The sequence below is a fragment of the Coffea arabica genome, chromosome 4c (assembly GCF_036785885.1).
Source record: "Coffea arabica cultivar ET-39 chromosome 4c, Coffea Arabica ET-39 HiFi, whole genome shotgun sequence".
Lineage (NCBI taxonomy): Eukaryota > Viridiplantae > Streptophyta > Magnoliopsida > Gentianales > Rubiaceae > Coffea > Coffea arabica.
Genome location: NC_092316.1, coordinates 27789836 through 27816868, shown reverse-complemented (window position 1 = coordinate 27816868; position 27033 = coordinate 27789836). Strand labels below are relative to the sequence as shown.

General features: G+C 35.2%; 1 protein-coding gene across 1 annotated transcript; it reads right to left on the bottom strand.

Moving 5' to 3' along the window:
* Positions 1 to 4783: 4783 nt before the first annotated feature.
* Positions 4784 to 26066, bottom strand: LOC113740021 (tryptophan--tRNA ligase, cytoplasmic). Its single transcript, XM_027267499.2, has 11 exons — positions 25566 to 26066; positions 24648 to 24833; positions 22288 to 22339; positions 22116 to 22181; positions 20222 to 20308; positions 15668 to 15760; positions 13393 to 13473; positions 11767 to 11838; positions 7640 to 7708; positions 7400 to 7510; positions 4784 to 5221 (listed from the first exon to the last, which is right to left on the bottom strand). The coding sequence occupies exons 1-11, from the start codon at positions 25952 to 25954 to the stop codon at positions 5171 to 5173; spliced, it is 1257 nt and encodes a 418-aa protein (XP_027123300.1). The 5' UTR covers positions 25955 to 26066; the 3' UTR covers positions 4784 to 5170.
* Positions 26067 to 27033: the final 967 nt, after the last annotated feature.

The window sequence follows — 27033 nt, the reverse complement described above, 5'->3', positions numbered from 1 at the left end:
CAACCATTCCAAATTTGAATTTGTATTGAGTGAGTTATGGTCTGATTTTGAAAGTGCAATAAAGCTGGAAATCTGGAAATCCCTTCCTTCTTGCTGGCCGACTGGTCTAGCTTGATGTAGGATGTTTTGTCCGGAAAATCTTGATGTCCATTGCTTGTAAATTGCTTATCAAATGTTTCTAGAATACTGGTTTCAAAAATGAACCAAATTGGAGTTGATTTCATTGGGCAAAATGTTTGAAAAGGAAAGAAAAGCAAGAAGACAGATTTGCTTTGAGAATTTCCTAAACTTTGGTGGCTTTGTTAACTCCCTTCCCGTACAAGTTTCTGTGTGAAAATTGATAGTGAAGTAGTCCTCATATGGAAGTTTGATTGTACCAAATTTGGTGATATTCTAAAACCATTTCGATACCCAACTGAAGTCCCAAAATTTGCCTTTCAAATCTGGAAAATTTACCGAACCGCCCACTATTTTAGCCGATTTTGAGCTACTATATCTTGACGCTCAGAACTCCGAACTTAGTTCCGTTTGTTTTTTTGGAAACCTTGATTGGAACTCTTAATGTGTTACGAATGTCAAGGGATATTTGCCAAATTTTCAAAGTTTGGCGAAAAACATGACTGAAACTGTCTCGCTTGTTCATGTCAGCCACTTTGGCCTAAAAATTGAATGTATTCCATTTAGAATTTTGGAAATGTGTCTTCTAGGACTTTTAGTACTTTAGATCTAGTTTCCAACGGTACCAAGTTTTCCAATTTTAGACCTACGGAGTGCAAGATTTGATTTTCTAAAGATTGTCGTGCAAAACTGAAATTTCTTGATTTCGTATGAAATGAGTTTTTGAGAACTCATTACTTCTTTTCGATATTGATTGATCGTTTTCAACTTGATTTCATGGAGGAAATCAGTTTCTCTTGTATTATTAAACCCTCACTCTTGCATCCCGATTTTTGAAATATTGAAACTTTTCGAAACATTGTATTAGTTTGAAAATGAACGTACATTCTTCCTTGTTTGGCAGGGAGTTTGTATGTATTTATGAGTGATTGTTAATTATTATTTGCTCAAGCACTCAAGAGGATCTTGAAGAGAATCTCGCAGTCTACTACTAAAGGCCTTTTGCACTTACTCCATTATTTTGATTTGGTGAGTGTCAAGTGCATGTTAATGCTTATGTGATTGAAATGTGAATTGTACAAGTGTTATACATAATACGTGAACTTGTCGAGACGAGTGTGTACTTTATTGCTCTCTTTCTCCTTTAAGTGATGCTACAATTGAAGTGTACTATGTGCATTGATATTCGAATCGGGTGAACTGAATTGTTATGTGAATTATGTGAAGTGTTGCTATTGCAAACCATATTTGTATTGTGACGTCAAATGGAGTGAACCTCCTCGACTTATGTGTATACTCGTGGGAACGCCCTCGTCCCTTCTTTCTTTTAATTATGCAATACTTGTTACATGAATACCGTCTCAGTGTTATAATCAGTTCTCTGAGTGATAGCATGTACCACATCAATTTGGGTGGGAGGTACCTCTCATGTCGACTCAAAACCTTAAACAAATAATCGGTTCTCTGAGCGATAGTATGTACCACACCGAATTGGGTGGGAGGTACCTCTCCTGTCAACTGAGTACCATAAACAATTGTAATCGATTCCCTGAGCGATAGTATGTATCACACCGATTCGGATGGGAGATACCTCTCATGTCGGCTCAGAACCCTAGGGAAACATTCGGCCCTCTTGGTGTCAAGATGGGCTGGCCTATGCTCTACTGAAATAACTAATCCAACTTTATTAAATACTAAGGCCCTACTCAGCCAACTCTCTTGGAGGCCCACTGGACTCTTCATGGGCTTTGATCATGGTGTAGATGATTTGATTGTCTCCTTCCAAGACCTCAATATCTCTATGGACTCCATGTTGGTCTTGGACAATGCAAACAAGGGCTTGGAGCGATTCTTTGAAGAGCTTGGCCCATGCACGTGTAACTGGGCTCAATGGATCCCGGACTGGGTCATTACGTGGACTGAGGTCCGTGCACACATCAGTTTCGCTTAAAGAAAATTCAAGTAAATAAAACTCGTTCAAGTAGTACTCATTTTACTTAAACCCTAGAAAATTTATGCTCGTTCTTTTGGTTTCGATAAATAAGCGTTTAAAACTTTTAAATTCACAACTTGGTATAAGAAATTAGGAAATCGCGTTTAAGGCGGGTCACAACTTTCTCTTTATCAAACATTTAGGTTTTTGCAAGAATTTCAATTTATACATCCCTACTAAAGGCAACTCAAATACCCTAAGCAATCCTAGTTCAATTCACCCAAGAATCACCGGTCAAGTTCTGTTTTCACTCGATTGAATTTCAAGAAAAAAAAAAAACGAACAGCACTTCCTTTGTGTTTCCCTTATTTTTCAGCCATTTTCAAGGTTTTATTTTCTTCTCAAATCAGCCCCAAATCAACACACAAGTAATAATATAAAGATAGTTCTTAATCTAGGTCATAAACCATCCAATTGTAACTCATTTCGAGCAAATAATCATCCAATACCAAAGTTGGAAAATTCTTAAGAAAGCTGGAATTTCCTCTTTTAAAACTAAAAAGGCATAATAAGGTTACTAATCACCTCACAAGTCCAGAACCAAGTTCAAAACCAACATATCATGGATAAACAACATAAATCAAAGCTGAAAATTGCAAAACCGTAGTTGAAATTTCACTAATCTACACCAAACCTAGAGTATCATCCATAATATTCCAAAATTCATGTCATCTATACCATATTTTACAAGAATAAGAAAGAGAAAGGAAGTTGTTGAACTTATACCGTCAAAACCTCTTGAGAAGTGAAGAACCAAGCTATTTCTCAAAAAACTCTCCACTCCAAGCCTCCTAACTCCCTTGGTGCTAATTTAATCGGTTTAGTTTTTGTAATTTCAACTCAAACAAGGCAAAAATTAAGATGGAAACTGAAGCTCTCTCTCTCTTTTCTCCTCTTGAGGTTCGGCCACCATGAAGAAAGAAATGAAGAAAATTTGGCCAAGAAGAAGATAAGAACAAAGAAAATGGTCTTGGTCAAACATCCCTTGATCATTGACACTTGGCATCCAAGTGTTCCTTCTTTTTTTTCTTCTTTTCTTTCCTTTTCCTAGTCAAATATTTTGGCTGACTTAAGGGGTAATTTAGGAAGGATTAAATGAAATAAAATCAAGGAGATTAAGGTAAAAAAATATTGGTCAAATGGTGTACTCAACCGGTAACAAACGGCACACATCAGTTCAAGCCTGCTTTCTTAACTCTCTTGTACTTTTATTTTAACTTATGATTCACTAACTTATTTTAACACTTCTAATCACACACTTCCTCTTACTTAATACTCGTTCTTATCCGCCCAATTTAGCACACACACCTCACCAACAAATCACACTACCAAAATGAACAAAAATCCTAGTTTACTCTAACTATAAAAGTAAAAGTAAAACTTTCGATTCCATTATTTCTTACAACTAGTGAGGGAGTAAATTAGTAATAAAGGAATTATAAATTAACTTATTCAAAATAAAAGAGAATTATAAGGAAGATATAGGTGCTTTACATATATAATGATTTATTATATTTTGATTAGTGTAGAAGTACGATAGATCATAACATCTTGTCAAACAAAAGTTTTTCAAGCAATTTGGTACTTAACACCCTAATAAAAAAATGATAAAATAAAAAAACCTAATAAAAAAAAGAATAAGAAATGACATGGTCCTATATTCTCCCATGATTGTAAAGCAGTATTAACTGGATTAGATGATTATCTCTATTTATTTGGCAAATGCAAGCCTCCGTTTCATTCCAGCAATTGAAGATGAAACTGTAGTCATGAATCATGATAATAGTGCTTTGAATTTTTTTTTCGAAAAATGGTAGTGCTTTGAGTTATTTCCTCAAGGATAGAGTGAAAATTTGACAGTTATGTCCTTTTATCATAGTGGTATGATATTTGCTGATTCCTCCTAACCTAGATTTGCATCATAAAACACATTTAGTCAGATCTTTGATGAGAAACTCCACTACAAAGCAGCCATTGGACAAACTCTTGAAGATTCAAGATTGTTTAATAGCTTAGGAGACAATGTCAATGTGTTTTAAGTTCAGCTATTCCTGGCAACTCATGGTTATTTATCTATTCTCGAAGTTGTTCGAAACATTGTATATCATCATTCAATTCATTCACTATGATGAGCAGTTGTTTGGGTAACATGATCGAATGGGGAGATCTGAAGCATACATACATGGACTCATTTGATTTTAGGAACATCGAATTGTTGATGCATATTTTGCTTACAATTACTATTCATCAAAGTTGATAAACAGTAGCTCCATAACAGTTCAGCCACTGTTACCATAGTCATTTAACCTTTGATTGTAGCACATATACAGTAAATGAGCGAAACTTTTCCGATTGATAAAACACAAAAGGAGTATTCACGTTAGTAGGCATGTTCCTCCCCACAATATTACTTCTAAATAATTTGCTTGATCTCGAAATTCACTACTTATCAGTAGAAATTAACATACCATAACATATTCCAAATCCATGATGTCTAGAGCATATTCAACACCTTACAAATTCTCTTAAAAACAGATGTTTGCTCAAAATTCCCCAAGCTGGTTCATTAGCAAACAGTATAGGAAGCGAGTCTGCAAGCTGTTTGCAAATATAGAAGCTAAAGCTTTCCTCAAAATAGAAATATAATAAGCATAAAGGACAATGACGTCCAGATACGCAATGAAAAGCACTTTTCTACAAGAGAAATAATACAAATGTGTTCAAAAGAATCATTAGAAAGAAATAGCACAGAATGAGGAGAGGAAGGAGATGCCCGCTTAACTAAGAGAAAGTATTACCAATCTGAGTAATAAATTTCAAATTGGTAAAAAGCTGCTAAAAAAATCCAGTCAATTTCTTGAACCTTGGCTTCTAATCCGCCACAAGCATGTAGACATATAATCACGTTTGATGGTTGCATGGATGAGAATGTGCATAACAAAATATAATGTGTGAATGACAAAGCACAAGGTAGATAATGAAAATCTCTATCCATCCAAAAGTTCGAAGTAACTTCAATGATCTTCTAGAACCAACACCTTGAGGCCTAGATAGCGAGTTTTAGCTGAACATGTTTGGAAGAGGTCGTACTGCCATAAATGCATCAACCATCTGACAAAGACAAGAAAGTAAACTATTTGAAATAACTGAGAACAACTACAAACATCTCAGCCAATTACTTGAGTTAGATAAAAGAAAAACTTAAAAAACTTAAAACAAGTGGAAGCACATCGTTTGACAAAACCCAACATATACAACATTGATGGCATTCAGAAATGCTCCACAAGCTAACAATTAAAAAACCTGACGTTTTAGGGGGAAAATAACTATCTCTAGTACTAGCATAATGGATGATAGAAGGCAAAAAGTGTTGACTAAAATTACAGACAACTGGAAAATATATACTAATCGAAGCCCTTCCCACATACAATGAAGGGAGAACGGAAAGGAAAAATGGAGGAAGTGAAGGATAGGAGCAGGACATTTCTCAGTGTAAAATTCCACAAGTTTCTTGGACGGTGTGTTCTAGACACACTGCTGTAACATAAATTCTTTTCCTTTGGTCTTTGAATCTTTGCTAGCCAGTAGCTTTGAATGCAATGTTCAAAAGCTCACGTCAATGAGAGGTTCCGACTCTAAAGACATGCACTTGCAATGGTGTGTAACTTTTAAATTAGATAATACAAACATCTTATTGGGAAAAGAAATATGCACCAGTTCGTAATATGATACATACTCACTACATAGTATTTTCCTTACTCTTGGAAGCCCAAGACATGATTATTGCAAGGACACATATAAAGACGAAATCAAATTGAGCAGAACCACCACGCCGAGGTATGCATGTTAGCTGTATATACACATATATACAAATCTATGCAAGTATACATGCTAGCTGCACATGTAGACACACAAATATGCCTGCAGGACTGGATACATGTTAGTTGTATATATACATGCATATATATAGATGCATTTATGTTAGCTGTATACACATTTTAGTGCAGTTTGACAGCTTGCAGGATGGCCAGCAAAGCCATGTTATCATGAGGGTGGGCAATTGACCCACCCCCCTTCAAATTTTGGAAAAATCCTAATCCTTTGGTGTCCTATAATTATTTTAATTATGCTTTAAATTAGATATGATTAGTTGTTTGCACCCCCTCGAAACCACAAAAATTATATATTGCAACCTCTCAAACAAAAAGTGAGGGGCAACCAGTAAGAATTAAATATATTGAAATCCAATGTATCAGAAGAAAGAAGTCAAGAAAAAATAGCAATTAAAAAAACAGATAATATAGACATAAAATATCAACCCACCATGATGGAGTGGGAGCAATAATTAAGGAACGCATGGATGAATATAACTGATGCCTCTAAGAAAGAAACAAGCTAGTTATGTCGAGAAGAGTAAATGGACAGAGAGAAAAGGCTCAAATACTGTGTAACAAAATGCACTTGAGATATTTCTTTTTCTTTTTTTGAATTTGAATTACTCCTACCTCTTATCATCATTTTATTTTGGTCAATTAGCAACTAAGTTTTACTTCGACGATTTTTGATAGTGTATCTTATTTATTTATTAAACTGTTTACAATTCAATGGGTGACCGATTACAAATTAATTTGTGTAATACTAGTAATCATGATGCAACTAATTGCTATAAAACTTAAGATGCCAAATTTACTTTCGCTCAAGCAACACTAACATGAATAATGCAAGAAATTACTTTGAATACTAAGACAAATTAAGTACATTATAGGTATTAGGATTAGCCAATTTGATTAACTGCTCCCTCATAGTACATTAATTCACAAATTGTATAACTAATTACTAAACCATTTTTGCATACGTGGTTACAGGTACTACTGAGATATTTTCTTCAAAGGCTCAAATGTTCCATTACTTAACTGTAGAAGATTGCAACCCCTGACTTCAGGCCCTAGCTCCTTCACATTATGGATGGCCAAAGGTACACGTTGAAAGAAATAAACATCCACTAAGATCAAATGAAAGCTTCTCTGCCTTAAAAGTTTCAAAAAAAAATTTCTGAAAGCTTCTCTTGAATATTCTCCATTCCAAGGAGCTATCAAAGAGGAAAGACAGTTAGCTACACTTGGGTTTTACAACAGAAGCAAAATTAAAAAAAAAAATAAAAATCTTCTTGTTGTCCATACTATGAATCAAAGGATTCAAACTCAACTTTTTATAGTCATTTAAGAACTATTTTGTCAATACTTGAACCAACATGAGGAATTCAAGATAAAAATGGCAGTAGTCTGTTACCTCATCAGTCACTGCAGCACGGGCTCGGCGATGTCTTTCTACCAATTCAGTTAGAACTTCAATAACCCGCTTTTTAACTTCACCTGTTAGCAAATGCCCAGCTCCATATTCCTGAAGAGAAAAAAAAACACAAGTTTTAAGGTGAAGCTAAACATCTATCGCCTATGGTTTCTGAAAATGCAATTTCAAAATTAAGCTTTGGCCAGAAGAACACCAAAAAAGTAATAGATGGCTGCTTACCCTCCTAATCTGTTCCAGTTCAGCATCATCATCAAGAAAAAACTCAAGATATTTAATGGGTATATCCACCTGAGAGAGAGAGAGAGAGAGAGAAAGAGAGAGAGAGAGAGATCAGGACATATATACAGGTACAAAATTAATCAATTGTAAAAACAACCATAACCCACAAGTCACTAACAAAACCCATACATATAAGATGTATCTGAAGAAGAAAAGTTGCATATGGATGTCATAACAATGATTTCTTAATAGGTTGGAAATTGGGAAGATAACTACAGTTACCAGTATTTTGAAAACCAGAATAGGCAGGCCATTCCAACTGGTTAGTTCAAGAACTGGATGACCAGGCGGTGTGAATACATGTTACAGCAAGAAAATACAATAAAGAAAAAGAAAAACAGTCAAACTAAGTCAAAACTGCTGAACCACGCTGACCAGTTGAACCGCTGTGCACAGTGTAGGCCCACATTTTTGGGTTTTCAAACATTTCACGTGCATACGTCATTAGTCAGATCCATTGTAGGAACTACTCCTAAACAAAAATGCATGTTCCCTAGCTTTATTTTATTTTCTTTTTAAGTCTCTCTTTCTTTTATTTATGTAACTCCATTTAATAAACTGAATTTAAAAAAAAAAAGACCCAGAAAGAGAACAGACTAAATAAATGAAGAGGAGCACCACTTCTCAAAACAAACCCCACTACCTCAGATTCTCTTCAGCTCCTCTGCTCCTCGAAATGAGAGGTGATGTCAGTGTGGTGATGACAAAGATGTGAATTTATTGGGATCTTATTATAATGAAAGATTTTAACTCCTTAATTGGCTAATTTACTTTGAGAAATGAGAGTTTCAAACAACTATGAGTTGTGCTGTTTAACTTGATTTTCTATTCGTAAAATTTATCATTTTAACTGTTTTCCTTATTTTTCAATAATTATAATCACTAACAGATCTTTTTTCCCGAGCTTTCATTAATGTTGTTAAAGTTCATTTAGGGGAATTAGCAATTTCCAGATTGTTCTTCATTATCCCAAAAGTCATATCGAAAGTTTTAAACCTTTGGCAGATTTTCTAACTAATTGTCGTTCTGTACTAGCATAACACGGTTCTCAACACTGCTCAATGGAAGCCCGATTGGAGGCTTAGAAGTATAGCCAGTTAATGGATGTGATCCATTACAGTCCTCGCTAGTCCAGTTAATGAAAATCCCTGACAACTATTTAATAAGCAAAGTCACCTTAAAGGTAACGGGGAAGGAAACTCTCATGGTTACCACCCAAGGGGGTTAGCTAAACTGGGTGCCCTTTCTGCCCTTTTTCAGGGGAAAGATCAGTTAATGTTATTGTGGTTCTGAGAAGAAATTCTATCATCTAAAAGCTACTCTAAGTTGGTTAAAAACTAGTAGCTCTATGAAGGAATGCAAGATCAGATAGTTCCACCTTTGATATGAAATTAAGTTCTGGATATAGTGGGGAGAAGAATGATCAGAAGTACACACTCCTTTACCTAATTTTTTTATCATTTTTTGCTCTGCAAGCCTCAGTTGCAGAGATGCTAGAGCAAATACGAAGAAGTTTTGTAGGATGCAATGATGCAGGAACAAAATTCCCATCTTTTGCATTAGGCACATCTGAGAATCAATACCTAGGTCTTACAGATATCCGAAGTTTAGCTCAAGCAGAGGAAGTAATGAGAAAAGGAGTTTGAGCAGACAAGTTTAATTAAAGTTGGGCAATTTAATCTACTTTTGGGGGTGGAGGGCTTGGGAGTTGGAGAGGTTCAAAAGCTCTTGCCCGGCTGTTCTTCGAAAGGGAATAAGAAAGGTTAAGCATGAAGTCTCCAAGTTAACAGGTTGTTAACAGGCATATGGTTGGATCTCGGCTAGTATACGCTTAAGAATGAAATTCCAACTAAATTTCATATATCCAAGGCAAGGGGTACCAGGGATAAAATAGGGACTGAGAGCAATTTATTTTCAAGATATCTACATGATTGGGATTTGCAATCTTTCAAGGGCTATAAAAGCAAACCCTGTAGGAGGAGAAACATGGATTAAGGTAATACTAGAGACTCACAGTCAAGCCCTTTGACATGATAATGCAGAACAGGAAATATAAATTATACAAGGATAATTTGGACACCAGAACACCTAAAAGAGTCACCCTTAACTGTAGTGAATAAACTGGATAGGAAGTGAATCTTCATTGGCTTCTTATGTGAGGCTAGACATAAAATTAATTGCCAACATGACCACAATATATTGTATTGCATAAGGGTTATGATGTTTAAGCTTTTGAGGCGCTACTTGATGGTGCTAGATAAATTCCCAGATCAACCGCTATAGAAAGTGAAAAAGCGATCATGAAAAAAAGATGGACACCTGTTACTGCTATAGAAAAATAACAAAGAGCTACATATAGTAAATACACCAATCCAGTCCTTAAAAAACTATTTACAGACTACATTATTTTAGAACTCATTTCTGGAGTAGGCAATCCATTCAGACTTGTAGCAGTCTTGAATTTTATTCTCCAAAAATTTAAAAGTACAAAGGTCCAATTGATTCTATTTCTTTTGCCTCACTTACCGACAAATGCTGGTTCATTCAACTTAATGTTTTTCCTTTGTGCTTGTTAAGCAACAGTTAATTGATAATACCTTAGTGTAAACAGAAGGCATACAACCTCAAACATTCTTAAATTTTCTAACAAGTTATAAAAGACAAATCTCCAGAACAACTGGATACAGAATTATTCACCATATATCCAAACTATATATAATCATCACAGTCTGTCTTATCAAGAACTTTCTCAACTTGGGTTTTGTATATTTCATAAAATGAAAACACCAGATGGGCTGAGCTTCATCCAATTCACAGAAGCATAGAATCTCTTCAGAAATCCAGTCAAACTCACTTGTCAAAAAAGAGAGAGAGAGAGACAACATCGTGTGCCCAATTATGAAATTCAGAGACGAGGAAAATGTAGGAAAAACTCATTTTTGGCCACTAAAATGCTACAAGAATAAAGTCCATAATACTAGGTAATCAGTGAAAGGGTTTTAAAAAAACCAAGTTAACCTAAAGCTGCATCAAGAAATGAAATTGTACAAAGTATGCAACATGGGAGAATCGGCCAATAAATGATAATAAATGATAGTTCTCTCATTTATAGACTGGTTCTATAGAGGTCAAAGGATGGGAGCAAGTTCTACAGACACCAAGTATGGTAGATGAGCAAAGCTAAAAGTAGCATGTGAAAATTGGAGTAGGAATAGAACTCTGAGGAAGGCATTGCCTGATCTGCAAAGCTATGTAGTGAAATGCGAAGCTAAAGGGGCTGATGTTCAAGCAACATGTACAATCCAGCCTGAATCTGACATTCAGAATGTTGCTCGAACACTGGAGGTTCTCTTCAGCAATACTCTTTAGCTAAAATATGACAACTGGAATACTCTACATACAAGCACAAGTGGGAGAATAGATCAAATGAGTATAGGTATGGAAACCTACACAAAAATTAAGATTCACAGCTAAGTTTCCTTCTTTTCATGGTATGCAGCTTGTGATTTTATTTTACCAACATAACATCTGACCAGGGGTGCAGGGTTACACATTAGCTGGTTTTATGCCAGGATAAAGAAGTTGAAGATACTACTTGCCTCCTACTGCACTAAAGTGATTACTGACTGCATACTAGTAAACATTAAAAGCCTACCAAGTTGCTAGAAGTTCAGGGTAGAAATATGTTGAAAGACTGCATGTCTTTTAATCACGAGAGCACTTCCACGGACCATTTGATGGGTGTGGTTAGATAACCATTTGACACTTTTGAGCATCCTCATAGAGAATTCAGGATAAATGCCTACCCTATTTTAAATTTCCTTGTGCTTCTTGGAAATTGAAATCACTACTTTTATACACACATTCATCGATTCCAGAAACTGTGCACTCTACCAATGGACACAAGTTGCTTGCCTTTTGGCCCTTTCCTTCAATAAACAAATTGACAAATCCAAATATTACAGTAAAGCAATAATGAACATAACAAACTGATTATGGAAACATTCACTATGAAGAGTAGCAACAATTCAGCAGTTATATCTTTTGCATGCAGCAGAGTTTCGTACCTCAAGGTTTGCTCCAAACTTCCTTTGTTTCTCTATAGTATCTTGTCCACCAGAGAAGGCATATTTATTTATCTGTGGAATGCCATAAAAAAGAAAGTGAACTGACAAGTAATATGACTTAATAGCTGTAAAAAATTTGCTTTAAAAATAAACATATAGACAGGCTTGGATATTCCTCTGACAAGGTGTTTAACAGATAAGAAACAAGCCATGAAGCACACCAAAAACCCTATGCACAATACATGAATATCAAGGTGTCAGTAATTGAAAATAGCATTCTAACGTTTAAGAAAAAGAACGCATGACGAGTAGCAAGAAAAATCAATGCATTCAACATGATCTGATAAAATGAAACACAGCAGGAAGTGTCAAGCAGTGCAGCCTTACTTTTGGTCATATATCCAGATAAATAAAAATTTCTTCATGTTAGCATATGTACTTTGTTTTTCAACAGAAAAAAAAAAATAAATTGCTCGAATCCACATGTGTTTTTGCTGGCAGACTACTTCATAGTATGACTACTATTATCTCATCAATCATCAAGAGAAATAAAATTCATTTTGGAGTACTTAAAATGATACACTAACCAGATTTAAGTACAATGTATTAATTACAAAAAGAAATTATTTACATGCTGGAAAATAGGTACTTAATATGGTGGTTTTTCTATTGACCAACCAGATAACTACATTGTAGAAAAGCAGGCATATGGGCACATTTGAGAAGCATAAAAGCACTGAATAAAGCAGCCATCAAGAGTGCTGCCCCTTCCCCCAAAAAAACCCAGAAACTGTGTTGTGTCACTTAGACTTGAACACTAAATTGACTCATATAGCTAGAAGGATTCTAACTGGAAAATGATATATGCACATTCTGAACATGGAAAATCTTCATCACTAAAAGTTGTTTTGCTCTCTAAATGATGAAATGTAATGAAAAAGATGAGAAAATTCTATTCCTGATGTCCACCATTCCAGGAAATCCATGCTCCATTATACCAAATTTCTTGGACCACTAAGAACAGATAGATGCCTATATTTTGCAGATAAGATTCCTTCATAATCTGAAACATGAAAATGTTTAACAAGAAATGGTTTATACAGAAAATAGTTAATCTAATTGTAAAGATAACATCAATAAGATCAATAAAAGATAACATCAATAAGATAGTTTCCACATCCCCAAGATGGACCCATAAACAACTGACTATCTACAAAAAGGCAAAAGTTGTTTGCTGGACAGTTTCCACATCCCCAAGATGGGCCCATAAATAACTTATTATATACAAAAAGGCAAAAGTTGTTTGCTGGACAACAGGAAGGCCAAATATTCCTGTGGACAAAAGATGGCAATTTTTGGTCTTAACCAATTACTAGCACAAAAACCAAGCTGTGGGAGAATCAGGATTCACATATCGTGAGCTCCATCAGTACAGTTACTTTATATATCCCACTTTGAACCTTTTGATTCATTATCTTTGATGCATTTATAGAGCCTGGAAAACTATAAAAATAAATAAATAAATAAATAAATAATAAAATGAAAAAGAACTACAGGAGAGGAACATGCATTGATTGTTGTGAATATTGAATCTGGAAAAACACATGAAGAAAAACTCTAGATGACCTTGTTTTTTATGTCCTTTGCAGTATCTGTCACATATATAGCAGAATTTGAATCACTAGCGCTCATTTTGCCAGTCTCTCCCTGTAAAATTTTCAAGATAACAAAAGTTGAATGTAAATTATAGAAATCAACATGGAAACAACATGCAATAAGTGCCACAAAAAAATGGAAGGTTCCATATCTGCAATTATTTGGTTCAGAGATAGACAGTCTAACTGTGTGTTTATTACTGTAAAACAACCCTTGCTAAATATAATCAATGTCCAACAAGAGAATACAGAAGCTAGAGACCATCAAGTTGATTGGGCAGGATATTGCCAACTGCTATTAAGTTATGCAAACCTTGATACTTTGTGAATATCTTAAGGAGGTAAGGAATCACTTAAATTAGTAAAACAATCATTTAAATTAGTAAAACAAGTTATATTTCATATAGAGTAGACAATCAATGAACAGAACTACAAATATCAAAGTGTTGGATCCATCATACATAGAGGAACATCAGTTTAGCCTATATTTACAGTAGGACTTTCTGATGCACTTTACGCAAAGTAAGCTCTTATCCTCAATCAAGCCTTTGGAACGTTTCTTTTGTAGAAAAACTACAAGAAGATTTCCCGCAGGTCCTTGCTAGCTTAACCAGCTTCATCATATGATCCACATTCATAATTCTCTGTATATAGTCTATTTTCTGAAGTCCTCCCACTCACCTCCTGCCCCCTCCCCCCTCGCAACTAGGAAAAAGGAAAGAAAAGAAAAGTGAGACAGTAAAAGAGCTTTATCTAAATATAGATGGTTACAAGGTTTACGGGCCATCAACTCTCACTCCTTATTTTTGAGTCCTGCCTCCCAAGTGCTATCCTCAGTCAATTCCTCAGGTATTCTAAACTAGTTTATATCGCATTCATATCCAGGAAATGAAACAAAGTGCCGTAGATCATGAAGGGAACAATCATGGACAACATTCAAGTTGTAAGATCAGCTTTTTCCAATTCACACTCTGATTATAAAAATTTGTACAGTATACATAGCTTAAATTCTAAATTACTGATTATTCAACTAGTAAATTCATCAGACTCTCAAATAGCTGCTTCATGAAACAAAAGGAACACCTAGAGCTAAGCTTTAGGAAATTTCCAATATATTCTCTACAGATGCCTGTATACATCCTCAATTCTAACCAGAATTCATGTTTTGTAGCAAAGACCGAACTTCCCATCTGTAGTTGTGCTAGAGGTATACAAAGAAATGTAGAGTTATATCCTTCTCATGGCTACTTGCTCATGCTCAGCCAGTTTTCTTTAATACTAATTTCACCTATAGCAGAGTGAATTGTGTGCAACAGATTTATGTTTCTTTAATTTTCAAGATAGTAAAAACTCTTATTGTGAAAGAAAATGCAGCCCTGGAAGAATGAAAACTTGCTGCATTCTGAGCACAACATCACAAAACTGTCTCTTTTTTATAATATGACAGACACTAGAGTTATGAGAGCCATGGGCACAGGGCATACTCTTTTAGCTTTAACTAATAGTATATCAAACTTTTGATATACTATTTTTTTATGCTACATGTGATTTGATCTCTAACTAGTGGTATAGCATTAGACTGATTTAGATAGCTTGATTCCAGGACTTGATAGCTTGATTATAGAATGTAGATTAATTAGCTTGGTTATTAAGATCTAGATTTTGATTCTTAGATCTCTATATGTTGAAATTTTGTACTTTCAGTAAGGTAGTGTTCATTTTATCAGACACTAAAGGAACCTATGAGATTCCTCACTCACCTAATTCTACACGTAACATCTGCAACCATTAAACCTAGATCATATGAAACAATTCACAGCTTGTAAGTATTGGACATTCAAAAGGGATTTTTGAGTTCTCATAACCAAGGGAAAATGACTTATTTAAACTTCCATCTTTTGGAACAGAGCATTAACAATTAACAAATAGATGAAAAGGCTAATGATATGAGCAATAATATCAGCTTTTATCAAACTTTTGAATGCTAAACTAAAAACCTAATTGTATCCACAAAGGAGATTTTAGAAACCATTATGGCAAAAAAGACAGTATCATTGCAGAAAAAAGCAGTAAAACCATAAATATATCCTCAAGTACTTTGCAGACAGAAGTGCCGACATGGGGCGAGTTCAATTTATAGAACACTCCTATTTTATAGCAGAAATATTAATTCAACCATGTCCAACAGACTATAATTACACTTAAAACTATGAGTACATTAGAATTTGAAGAAAAGTAGAGAAAACCTGAAGTGCGGGAAAGAATGTTGATTCGATCAATGAGGGCTTACTGTATCCTATTCTAGGAGCAACATCTCGTGTCATCCGAAAGTAAGGATCCTGAAGAAAAAAAAAGTTAAGATCTACGAAAATCCAGAAAAAGGAGACTAATTGAAAAAGAATGGCACGTCAATCTAAATATCTGAAAACTGTCAATCTAAATAGAAGCTAGCATGCGAAACTATCTCCTCATTTGGACCACTTCAGACCAAATGTAACTTTTTCAGATCCATAATTCTTTTAGATGCCCAAAATTTGAGACTGGAACACAAAGACCCAGTAAAACTGTAACAACATAGCAAAACCATGCAACAATCAGCAAACATTGGTAAAAGCACCTTGGTTAGAAAGAGTAAGACCACATAACTCGATTGCATACATACACTAAACTCAAGACTAGGGGAAGTGACAGAAGCACTGAAGCAGTATACAAGAAACCAGCAAGCAACTTCATGGAGCACACCAAGCTAAAGCTAAGATGTCAAATCAACTTTAGGCAGATAATTCCCCGCCACAATTCTTCTTCTGAAGATCATAAAGACATCCTTTGCCAAGAATTTTCCTCAGAATAGCAATGAAAAAAGTGCATTACACGTAAATCTTTATAGGCTCGCAATATTGCCTCTAGGAAACCTTCTAGAGCTCTACAAGTTTAATTCTTCTACTATTTCATATGCTATAGTGTCTGCTATAGGAAACCTTCACCTAGAACTCAAAATTTTTTTTTCCCTTCAAAATGGATGCAAGATCAGGTGTGGAACAATGCACCATCAGAGACTATCAGACCTGTATTCCCAGATATACAAATTCCTCATCTTTTAACCAGGTGTTTAACCAGCCTCTACACTTGGCTGCAAGAACCACTACCTGAGTGCTTTTTGGAGATACAATGTTCATATAATGATTAATCTGCAAGTAATGCAGATGATGGATTTGGTGAATGGTTAGAAGGCATATATATGTGTTAGCCTGGGCAGATGGTAGCTCTTTCATATAATCTTTATTCTACAGCCAAAATAAGGCCACTAAATGTGTTTCAGGTTTTCCTTTTTTCTAATTCATGCATTCTTCAGGTTTTATCAGCATATGCAAAGGACAATATCCATAACTGCTATGTGATATGCATTCTCCCTGTACAATAGGAAATTACCAAGTATATCATCCTTCGCCCACTTATTCAGTTGACATTTGGTTGTGTAAAGATCATTCAGCTGGAGATATCCTTATTTACCTCCTTTCATACCTCCATGAAACACAAAAAGCTTCTTTTTGCCTTTGCAGAAAGGTTGTATTCTTGGATATTTACTTCTCTAAAGATACACTGAGGGAAATTAGATGAATCAGTTCCCTCGACCAGTCTAAATCTGTCTCTCACATCAATACAAATCTGAGGCTAATTTCTTGCACCACATCATTTTAGTATTGTATAGTAAACCAACTGGTCTGAGACCTTACTACTGTATCTTTAGTTAAGTAGCATGCTTCTTCCATATGGAGCTTGGGGAATATGAAAAGGCTGTATTTGTATATGGGAAAATCGTTCAAAACATCCCTCACATTTTATAAAATAACTTTTTGCGCCCCTCACTTTTAAAAGCATACTTTTACGTCCCTTACAAATTCACATTGGTTAAATTTGGTCCCTATCTAGGTTTCTGACTAAGTTTTAATCAGAATCCACCATGTGCCTTGCTTGTAATCATTTTTGAAGGCCAAAATTGGCAAATCAAAGTTTACATAATCCCATCCATAGTCCCTCATATTTCACAAAATGAATTATTTCGTCCCTCACATTTCACAAAATAAATTTTTTCCATCCCTCATATTTTAAAAAATAAATTTTTTCATCCCTCATTGATCATGTGTACGAATAACTAACTTTTTTTATATTTAATATATATCTATTTGATTTCACTTGAACAATATGAATAGCATATAATATATCTCTATTTTATTTCACCTGAACTTACTGTTCAAGTGAAATTAAAATAGATATATACAGGGGTTTAAAAAAATTGTTAGTTTTTTACTCGTGTTCATTCCTTTTACTCAAAAATTGAAAACAAAAAAGATATTTAATTCTAAACATTATCAAGATTTAATATCGAATTAAATTTGGATAGAAAAAATAAACAAAGGAAAAGTATGACAAAATGAAGTAAGTGATCGACACTTTTAAATTTTAAAATAATCATAAGGTAAGAAATTCAACTATTGGTCTTAAAGGTGGCAAATAAAAATTTCAGATTTAAATTGCAATTTGTTAGCATGACTATAAAATTCGAATTAACATTGATTAATTAGATGGTCTTATTATACAACTTAATAAATGAATTATTACCAAAATAGAAAAGGTTGCATATATTAAATAAATTTACATGGTGAAATCAAATATAAATATATATGGGTTTAAAAAAATTATTAGATTTACACTCATGTATATATCTATTGAATAGCATATGCACAACTACAATTAGTCTGTTTAAGTGAAATAAAATAGAGATATATTACATACTATTTATATTGTTCAGGTGAAATCAAATAGATATATACATGAATTTAAAAAAAAAAACCTATTTGTGTACATGGTCAATGAGAGATGAAAAAATTCATTTTGTAAAATGTAAGGGATGAAAATTTTATTTTGTGAATGTGAGGGACGAAACAATTTATTTTGTGAAATGTAAGAGATTATAGATTGATTATGTAAATTTTGATTTAGCAATTTTACCCCTAAAAAATAATCACATGCAAGACACGTGATGAATTCCAACCAAAAATTAGTCGGAAACCTAGGTAGGGACCAAATTTGACTAATATGAATTTGTAAGGGACGTAAAATTACACTTTTAAAAGTGAAGGACAAAAAAATTCATTTGACAAAATGTAAGGGACGTTTTGAACGATTTTCCCTTTGTATATTAGGGCAACTCTAGAAGACAGTTTATAGGTGAGTAACAAGCAGAGCATTCAAGCAGGACATCGAAAAGTTTATATAGGTAAGCTTATGTATTTTTTAATGGAATGTGACAGACAAACTGAAAAAATACATCACACGTCAAAATTGGCCTATGTGATAAATTTACATTTATGGAAACAGTCTATCTATACTTCTAGTTTTCTCCAACCACCAATGAACAAACTTGCAGACCACTACCAGCACGTACATTACCAACACCAGTTACACCACCTTAATTAGCACATCATAATGTAGACTGTTAAAAATAATTAATTCATTAAAAACCTTAACCTGACAACCACACCAGTTGACAGATCTGGGGGCCACCACACCACCCAACCCATCATCCCAAAACCACCCTCGAGCACTGGCTGCTTTACCTAAAGCCAGCCAACCCATTTCCTGCCCCTTCTCAAGTCACATCACCCATCTTTCAGAGTCACCATCAGGCCATATTCACCATCTATAACTTGCTTTAAGCAACAAAGTCCATAAAAACACCATGATGTAAGCAAGAACACTCCCAAAATCTTAGCAAAATTGTGAGTTTGTTCCTCCAAGATTTACTAGCAACTTGGTTCCTACACAAAAACGGTAAAACATCCATTTCAGGGACTAAGCAATTAATTGGAGGAAACTGGAGAAAGTAGAGATGTAAGGAAAAACTGGGGAAGCAGAGAAATGGGAAGACAGCAGTAGATGCAAAGGCAGGAAGACGTATTAGGTAGCCAAGACAAGGAGAGAAAGATGTCTGACAGAACAGGGGAGCGCGAACAGAGCCCTGGAAGAGGAGGGGAGGGCCAGAGAGAGAGAGAGAGGAGCCATAGAGTGAAGTAAGGAGAAGACGGATGCTTCTGAGGTGGGATATTGCACTTTGATGTGTCAGTAAACACTTTGTAAGATTCCTCTCTTAAAAACTAATTGCCTGTGAGTAAGGGAAGAAACCTCAGGAGTTTGTTCCTCCAACATTTACTAGCAACTTGGTTCCTACACAAAAAGGGCAATATATCCACTTCAGGGACTAAGCAATTAATTGGAGGAAACTGGAGAAAGTAGAGATGTGAGGAAAAACTGGGGAAGCAGAGAAATGGGAAGAAAGCAGTAGATGCAAAGGCAGGAAGACGTATTAGGTAGCCAAGAAAAGGAGGGAAAGATGTCTGACGGAACAGGGAGGGCGAACAGAGCCCTGGAAGAGGAGGGGAGGGCCAGAGAGAGAGAGAGAGGAGCCATAGACTGAAGTAAGGAGAAGAGGGATGCGTCTGAGGTGGGATATTGCGCTTTGATGTGTCACTAAACACTGTCTAAGATTCCTCTCTTAAAAACTAATTGCTTGTGAGTAAGGGAAGAAACCTCAGGAGTTTGCACTGTAAACAAGGTTAATTTTTTAGACAGACCTGATGTCTATCTTGTAAAGGAAGATAATTCGACATAAAATCAATTGAGCAACGAAATTCCTTGAATAATAATAAGGTCAAAATCACCACAAGTACCACGCAGAAACATGAGAGTCCAGAAGTTTTACAAATTCAAAAATCAAGAAACATGTGGGAATGAGAGTAAACCTGGTCAATTGCACATGGAATCAAGCAGCGAAGATTCTCTCTACCAGAGAAAAGATGTGGAAATGAACTTGGAAAGGATGGAACAGCCTGTAAATTATTCAAATGTAGATCACCAACTAGAAGCAGAATGCTTTCAGGCCAAGGTTCTAAAGCGTAAAAAAAATCAAACAATATAACAAATGACTGATAATAAGGATAAAAATCCTCAACCACTGTATCATATCTACAAGGTGCACTGAGATTGTTTATGACTTAATTTGCTTTCATTTTTTGATACTGACTTGCAGAATATGTCTTTTAACAGAAGTACACATATCTTTCTAACTGTAGTTACTTTCCATTTCCTCCCCCTTTTTGTTTTTCATAGGAACCTTTCCTTCTAGATGAGAATTGGACATCCCCCAATGGTTAAGGGTCTTTGTTATTCATCTTAAAACAATGGATTTGTTTTCACTATCTTCCTTCTTCCTTCCCATCCATTTCCCCTTTCCAGAAAATTACCCAAAAGCTTAAAAATTAAAAAAAAGGGCAAAAAAGCTCACCTTTCTAGTTTCTGCAACATAGTTTGTATTTCAAAAAATGCATATAGAACTTAGAATTTAAAAGGTCAATTAAAAACCTAGTGTTGCCAGGTAAATTTAGTATGTTCCAAAATCTTTTCAATGATGTAAACAACTTTCATCTGTATCAAAGAAAATTTCAGCAGCAGTCAACCCCTATATATAACACAGAGCCATGGAATCTAAGAGCAAGTCAACATAATTACAGAAGAAACAAGAGGGAGGTCTCTCTGATTTGATAAACTCAACAAAAGTCAACTTAAAGATAATTCCTAGACATGTTTGCATCTTATTATTGAGTTCTCTACCGTTTAAAAGGTGAAATATTTATGATTGTGCACAAAGGCACACTACAAACTCACCAAAACATAGATATAAGAGAAACAGATATAAGAGAAATCATCACGAGATTGGTAAGAATTCTAAATGGGTCAACTAAAATCTTAAAGTGACTAGTTAAGTTATGCAATAGATCTAGTACTTCCCCGATTAAATGACTAAGAATCAATTGCATCCACAACTAGGAGGAGAAAGGAAGCATACACAATGTACAGCAAAGTTCTCACCTTTATTTTAGATTTAGATCTACTAGACTACAGCAAAGCTTTTTCACATTTATAACTAACAAAGGTAGCTTTTAACATGGATAAACATAAGCATTTAAATGCAATCCACTTCAACAATAGTAGATGAATAATACTGAAGTAGAAAAGGATTTTCAGTTTGAAAATTTGCGTCTAGATCTCCCCTATCTTGTCCTATATCACTAAAAACAACTCAGACATTAATAGGCACAGCAAATGCTTTATGCAAAAGTACCAGAAAAAACTACTTCTAACAGTCAGCCTCAAACACATGACCATGCAAGTGTCCCAAAAGCACGGCATAAAAATGCACTGCATAAAAATGACAATGAGTTTGTTTGGATAAGAGTTTATTTGGATGATTTATTTGAGATAATTACTGTAGCACTTTTTGTGATGTGATGTATGTTAGATAAGATTGGGATTTGTGAGGCAAATTATTTTTTTTCAAAACCTCTCTATCCAAACACACCCAATACTATTTACTAGACCGCCAAAAAAAAATCCAACACTCCTCTTGAACTGTTTGTGTGAATCATTCCTTCAGGCAGCGTACACAGATTTTAGAATATAAAGTGCAAAAAATTGGAAAAGGGGAAAAAATAAAAGGTAATCGCCTCCAATCAGAATGGAATATTTACTTGAACATTCAAAATTGTGAAACAAAAAGCAAACATTAACTAACCATTTCTTGAACAACATTACAGATACAGCAGAGGTTACCATGTAAAATCAAGTACATTCTCCTACCTGAACAGGAGGAAAACTAACTTTTCCAATGTGATCTTCCCCAGTGAAACCAAAAATGCCAACAACCTGAAAGAAAGGAACAATTAATTCTACTCAGGAACCCCATTAACAATAGAATTCATTAGCAGATAGCAACCCAGCATGATGTGTAATGCCTTTTCAGACGGATCACCTTATTGTAAGTGACGCATTTTGCAACCCTCACCATGTTCTTGTAGAAGGCACTAAACAGAAAATCCTCAAGTAAGAATACTGTAGCAGTAAATAAGAAATGCAACATTAAAAAGCAAGGATGTCCCTTTCTTTTATTTGGTTTGGTAAGAAACCAATATCTCCAGCAATGAACACCATGATCTGTCTCTTAATCGACAATCAAATTGGAATCCATTCACCTTACAATCGGGAAAATGCATATTGAATTCTACATTTCTATACGAAACCTGTTTTTCAGAACAAAATCTTTTTTTCAGAACAAAATCAGTTTTTCAGAACAAAATCTATTCGGACCAAACCTGTTTTTCAGAACAAATCAGGATTCAATAATAGTAGATATATCTATGCCTATACATATCTTCACTTATTTATAATTTACTTGAAAATCCATCTTGAAAGAAGTGTAACAAAGAGTACCATCATTATTCAGATAATCTGTCACTAGGAGACTATTGCTTGCTTCATATTCAAGTTCCAAGCCCAAAAAAAATTGGTAGGATCCCTACATTCCTTTTTAATCTCAATAAAACTATCTCCTAATTGCAATCACCATTTCTATATTGTACCTCACAAGCACCAGTGGTCAATAACGATGAGGAACTACTTTTCATGTAAAGGTTCCATTTAAAGATGCTTCAGAAAAGAATTAGGGTATGAAGACTATAACAACCTCGTAGATAAAATAGCAGATAATCAAAGTTTATGTTAGTCTAGTCAGATGTATGAGCCACACCCTCAGCCCTTTTTTGGCTGCATGGACGACACAAACCCAAATATTGTTACACAGATAACCATAGCAAATCAATTTGCTATGGTTGAAATTCATGACTATCAGGAAGCCAATGTGAAAGACTGTCAGCATCGATTAGCCTACAAGATTGTCTGCATCTGAACATCCAACACTTGTCTATAGAAGACAAGGAGATATTCTAAACTTTGGCTAGTATTCAAGCACTAAACATTGGATATTCTAAACTTTGGCTAGTATTTCAAGCACTAAACATTGAAAACTGAAATTATAAGGCAAGGGCAAGACAGAAGTAATGTACATACAGAATGTTTAATGAAAACGTATAAATCATGTTTTGATAGTCACTATGACTGATTAATGTTGTTAAAAGGAACTAATGGATAAAGTAAACTTTAGCTTTAAAGCATGCATTTTTACTACACAAGCATTAAACCGATTTTTACTACACAAGCATGCATGAAACAGTATTAAACTGATTTTCAATGCATTACATGAACCCACATTGTGTATCTCCCAACATCCACTGCTACCACAGTTAATACTCAACTGTATACTTGAACTCGTATGCAATTACCTTTCAATAGCAAAATCTTGAGATGCAAGAACAAACAATAATATGTCTACATCATGAGGCTAAACAATAAGCATGACCAACTTTGCTATTGGAGCCCCAAGAACAGGATAGACAACTTGTTTCTTCATCCATCTGAAAGAAGAATTGTTATACACCAAGGAGAAGTACTCTCGCATCGGCCCAGTTAGGAAACCTAACCTTGCTTAAATCCAATTCCACTCAACCTAAAACTAAGAGTAAACATCTCTAGTTACTAGTTGTGGTAATCAGAATTTTCTCCAGGTTAGTGGCCGAATTTTTTATAGGCATATCGTACAATTTCTCTAGATGTTCTTTCTTTCACTGCCTTTTTTCTTCATTCCAGCTGTTTAAGCCCTGACAAGTTCAAGAACATCTCAGTTTCATTCATCTTCATGATAATCATTCCCTCATAGGGCACAAGCTTCTCATCACAGACATCTCCCAAATAAACTAATCAATTTTTAGTGCTAGCAAATCAGCAATGAATATCCATGTAATAAAGTGTTTTTTTTTTGGGCAATAGCATTCTTACTTGATAAACATGGAACTTCAGGAAGTTAAACATCAGCTTGGTATTGCATATCAAATGAAATAAAGCACTTCAATAAGATCCCATACCTAGAGCTAGCACCGTATAACTCAATTGAGACATTGTGGAAAAAGCTAAACCTCTTTTAAGGGGAAAATTTATAAAGATAAAAAAAATGATTTTTGCAATAAGTCGATAAAAGTTAAAGATACATCCATACCACAGAAAGACATATTCCAAATCAACAAGCATACATGAAGCAAGGCATATATCCAGAAGCAGTGTGATATAACAAGCATTTTAAGCTTTCAATAACAATTACGTAGACATATAACATACAAAATTGTGAAAAATTAAATTACCACGATGTCAACTCTAAATCTTAAAATGAAGTAGAGATAAAAATAAAAAACAAACTCACAAGTTAATGAACAAATAACATACCCACCAACATAGTCAAAATCACAGAAAATAAAGGTCCTCGAAATGTCGAATCCACATGCAATCAGATCCTTAGCATTCTCTCGTGCAAGTCTCTGACTCTCCTCTACTGACAGATTCTTCCACATGCACTTCTCATCATCAGTCAACTGTATTACAAGTGGAACCTTAAAAGCATCCTGCAAGTACCTGCAACCAACTAGATTCCTGACTTTCTACCCTGAAGCTCCACCAGTTGAAACAGAAAAACCAACAGAATAACACATTCCAAACTAAGTCAATTCTAACTCTTTTAAACTAACATTTCATTTGACTGTTCACTGTTCAAATTCGACTCCAAATCATACATCTGAAATTTATATCAATTCAAGAAAGAATTTGTACAAAAGGCAAAAGTTGCATAAGCAGAGAAACCTAACAGGAGAATATGCAACTCCTAATGCAAGTATCTGGAATAAGACAATCTCAACTTAGTTTTACCCTAAAAGGGTGGAAGAACTACCTCATTTTTGGGGAAAATGATCGTTTTGAAGTCAAATTTTCTAATATATTCTCTATCAATGCAAAATGTGATGTTCTTGCATTTCAAAGTAGAACAATTTTCCGCAATTTTTATGATATCAAAGGACTTGAGACTACCTACGAAGATACAAAAGTAAAATACAGCCCAAAAAAGATACAAATTTTCCAAATATAATAAAATCATATGCACATCATTCGAAAAAACTAGCTGAGACTCAGAACCTAATTCCACAAAGAATCAACGAGGTTTACTCAATTTCAACACAATGTCATCCGGAACAAGACATTCAATTCAATAAAAGCAACAAAAAGAACAAATTTCTCAAAATATTTCCAGAAAAAAACTGGCAGTAGGAAACCCCCCCCCTCCCCCCCAAAAAAAACAAAAAAGAAACATACTTGGTGAACATAAACGGAACAAGATGGCCGAGATGCAGGGCTTCGGAAGAAGGTCCACGGCCGGTATACAAATAAAACTTGTCTCCTCTTTCGTAGGCGTCGAGAATATCAGTAAAATCCCGGTGCGCGAAGAAGACGCCGCGGCGGAGAAAAACGTGAGGAGGCCGATTAGTGAGGCGTTGGACGCGGTCGATTAAGGACTGGTCGAGTCTTTGACAGCCAAATTGATCAATCAGTTTGCCGTAGTCAATTTTGCCGCCTTGCTTGGCGGATACCTCCCATGGAGTCACTACTTGTTCTTCTTCTGCTACTTCTTCTCCTTCGGGGGATAAGGACGTCGACGACATTGGTGGTGGAAAGTGGCGAGCTCGAGGGTTTGAGGATGGCATCACCTGCCCTAGAGTCTAGTCTCGTCTCTGTGCTACTAATAAGAGGACTCACTGAAGCTGGGTTTTGGCCGTTAAGAGTTTCTTTCTTTTTTTCTTGGCCGGTGAGCGCTTTTTTTTTTCTTTTCCAAAATGTCATTTATAATTTTTTAGTGTAAGTAAACAGTAGGACACTCCCTGCTTACGCTCATTCTTTCGTACCACCCATTCCGTTCTTTTTCCCTGCATCTCAATATAATTAGTGTTTTTAAAACATTTACAATTTGGGACAACTATCCTATAAATGACTTATGTCACATTCACAAGACACCGGCCAAAATCACATTCCCACTTCACATTTCTAATCATTTTGGTGGCAAATTTTGTCAAATAATGATTAATAACATTAAAACTCCTTAAGGACAAAAGTAAAATGGTAGAACCAAAAGGAATTTTCAACTTTCTAATATTTTGAATGATAGTAGAAAGTATAGATTCATCCTCTACCTCCCCATTAATAGCATTTACTACTTCTTCATAATATGAGAATATACAAATAGAAGCTAAACTCTTACCTAAAGCAAAAGTGAGAGCAATTTTGATTGCCATTGCCATGGCCTCTACACAGCCACGGATTTAAAGGGGGGCTGGTGGGGGCTTAAGCCCCCCCCCCAAGATTTGGACGGTAAGGATAAGATTGCATTTGTCAAAACAATTTTTCTGAGTCCGTTGTTTCCTTTGTCAATTAATTTCTTACCCTCGTGACTGCTTGTAGTCAAGAGTAAACATTTTGGTTTAGAGTAGGCCAAAAAAAATTTTTTTTTTTTTTTTTTTGGGTTAGAAGGAAGAGTAGACCAAAGTTCAAATAGAAAAGTCAATTGTTGCTGTTGTCCATGGCCCATGGATTTGACTGACGTTGGGAAAATGGACAGAAGGCCCATCGAAGCGTGCAATTCTTCAGCCCAGCTCAGCTGGTGTCAAACTGTCAATTGTTGCTGCCTCAAGAAGTCACGAGTGGTGCCGTTGGAATTAAACAAACATTTATTCTCTTCACAAAAGTGCTGCTACGAATGTTGCCCCGGTTTGGCAAGTGAGTTTTTTGG

What these genes read in the sequence shown, in the direction of transcription:
- LOC113740021 (XM_027267499.2), bottom strand. Translation starts at nt 25,954, where the DNA reads ATGCCATCCTCAAACCCTCGAGCTCGCCACTTTCCACCACCAATGTCG. An exon ending in TTAGTTTTCCTCCTGTTCAG is followed by an intron (nt 20,309 to 22,115) that starts GTAGGAGAATGT and finishes AATAATTTACAG; the next exon opens with GCTGTTCCATCCTTTCCAAG. An exon ending in GTGCTGCAGTGACTGATGAG is followed by an intron (nt 5,222 to 7,399) that starts GTAACAGACTAC and finishes TGTCTTTGTCAG; the next exon opens with ATGGTTGATGCATTTATGGC.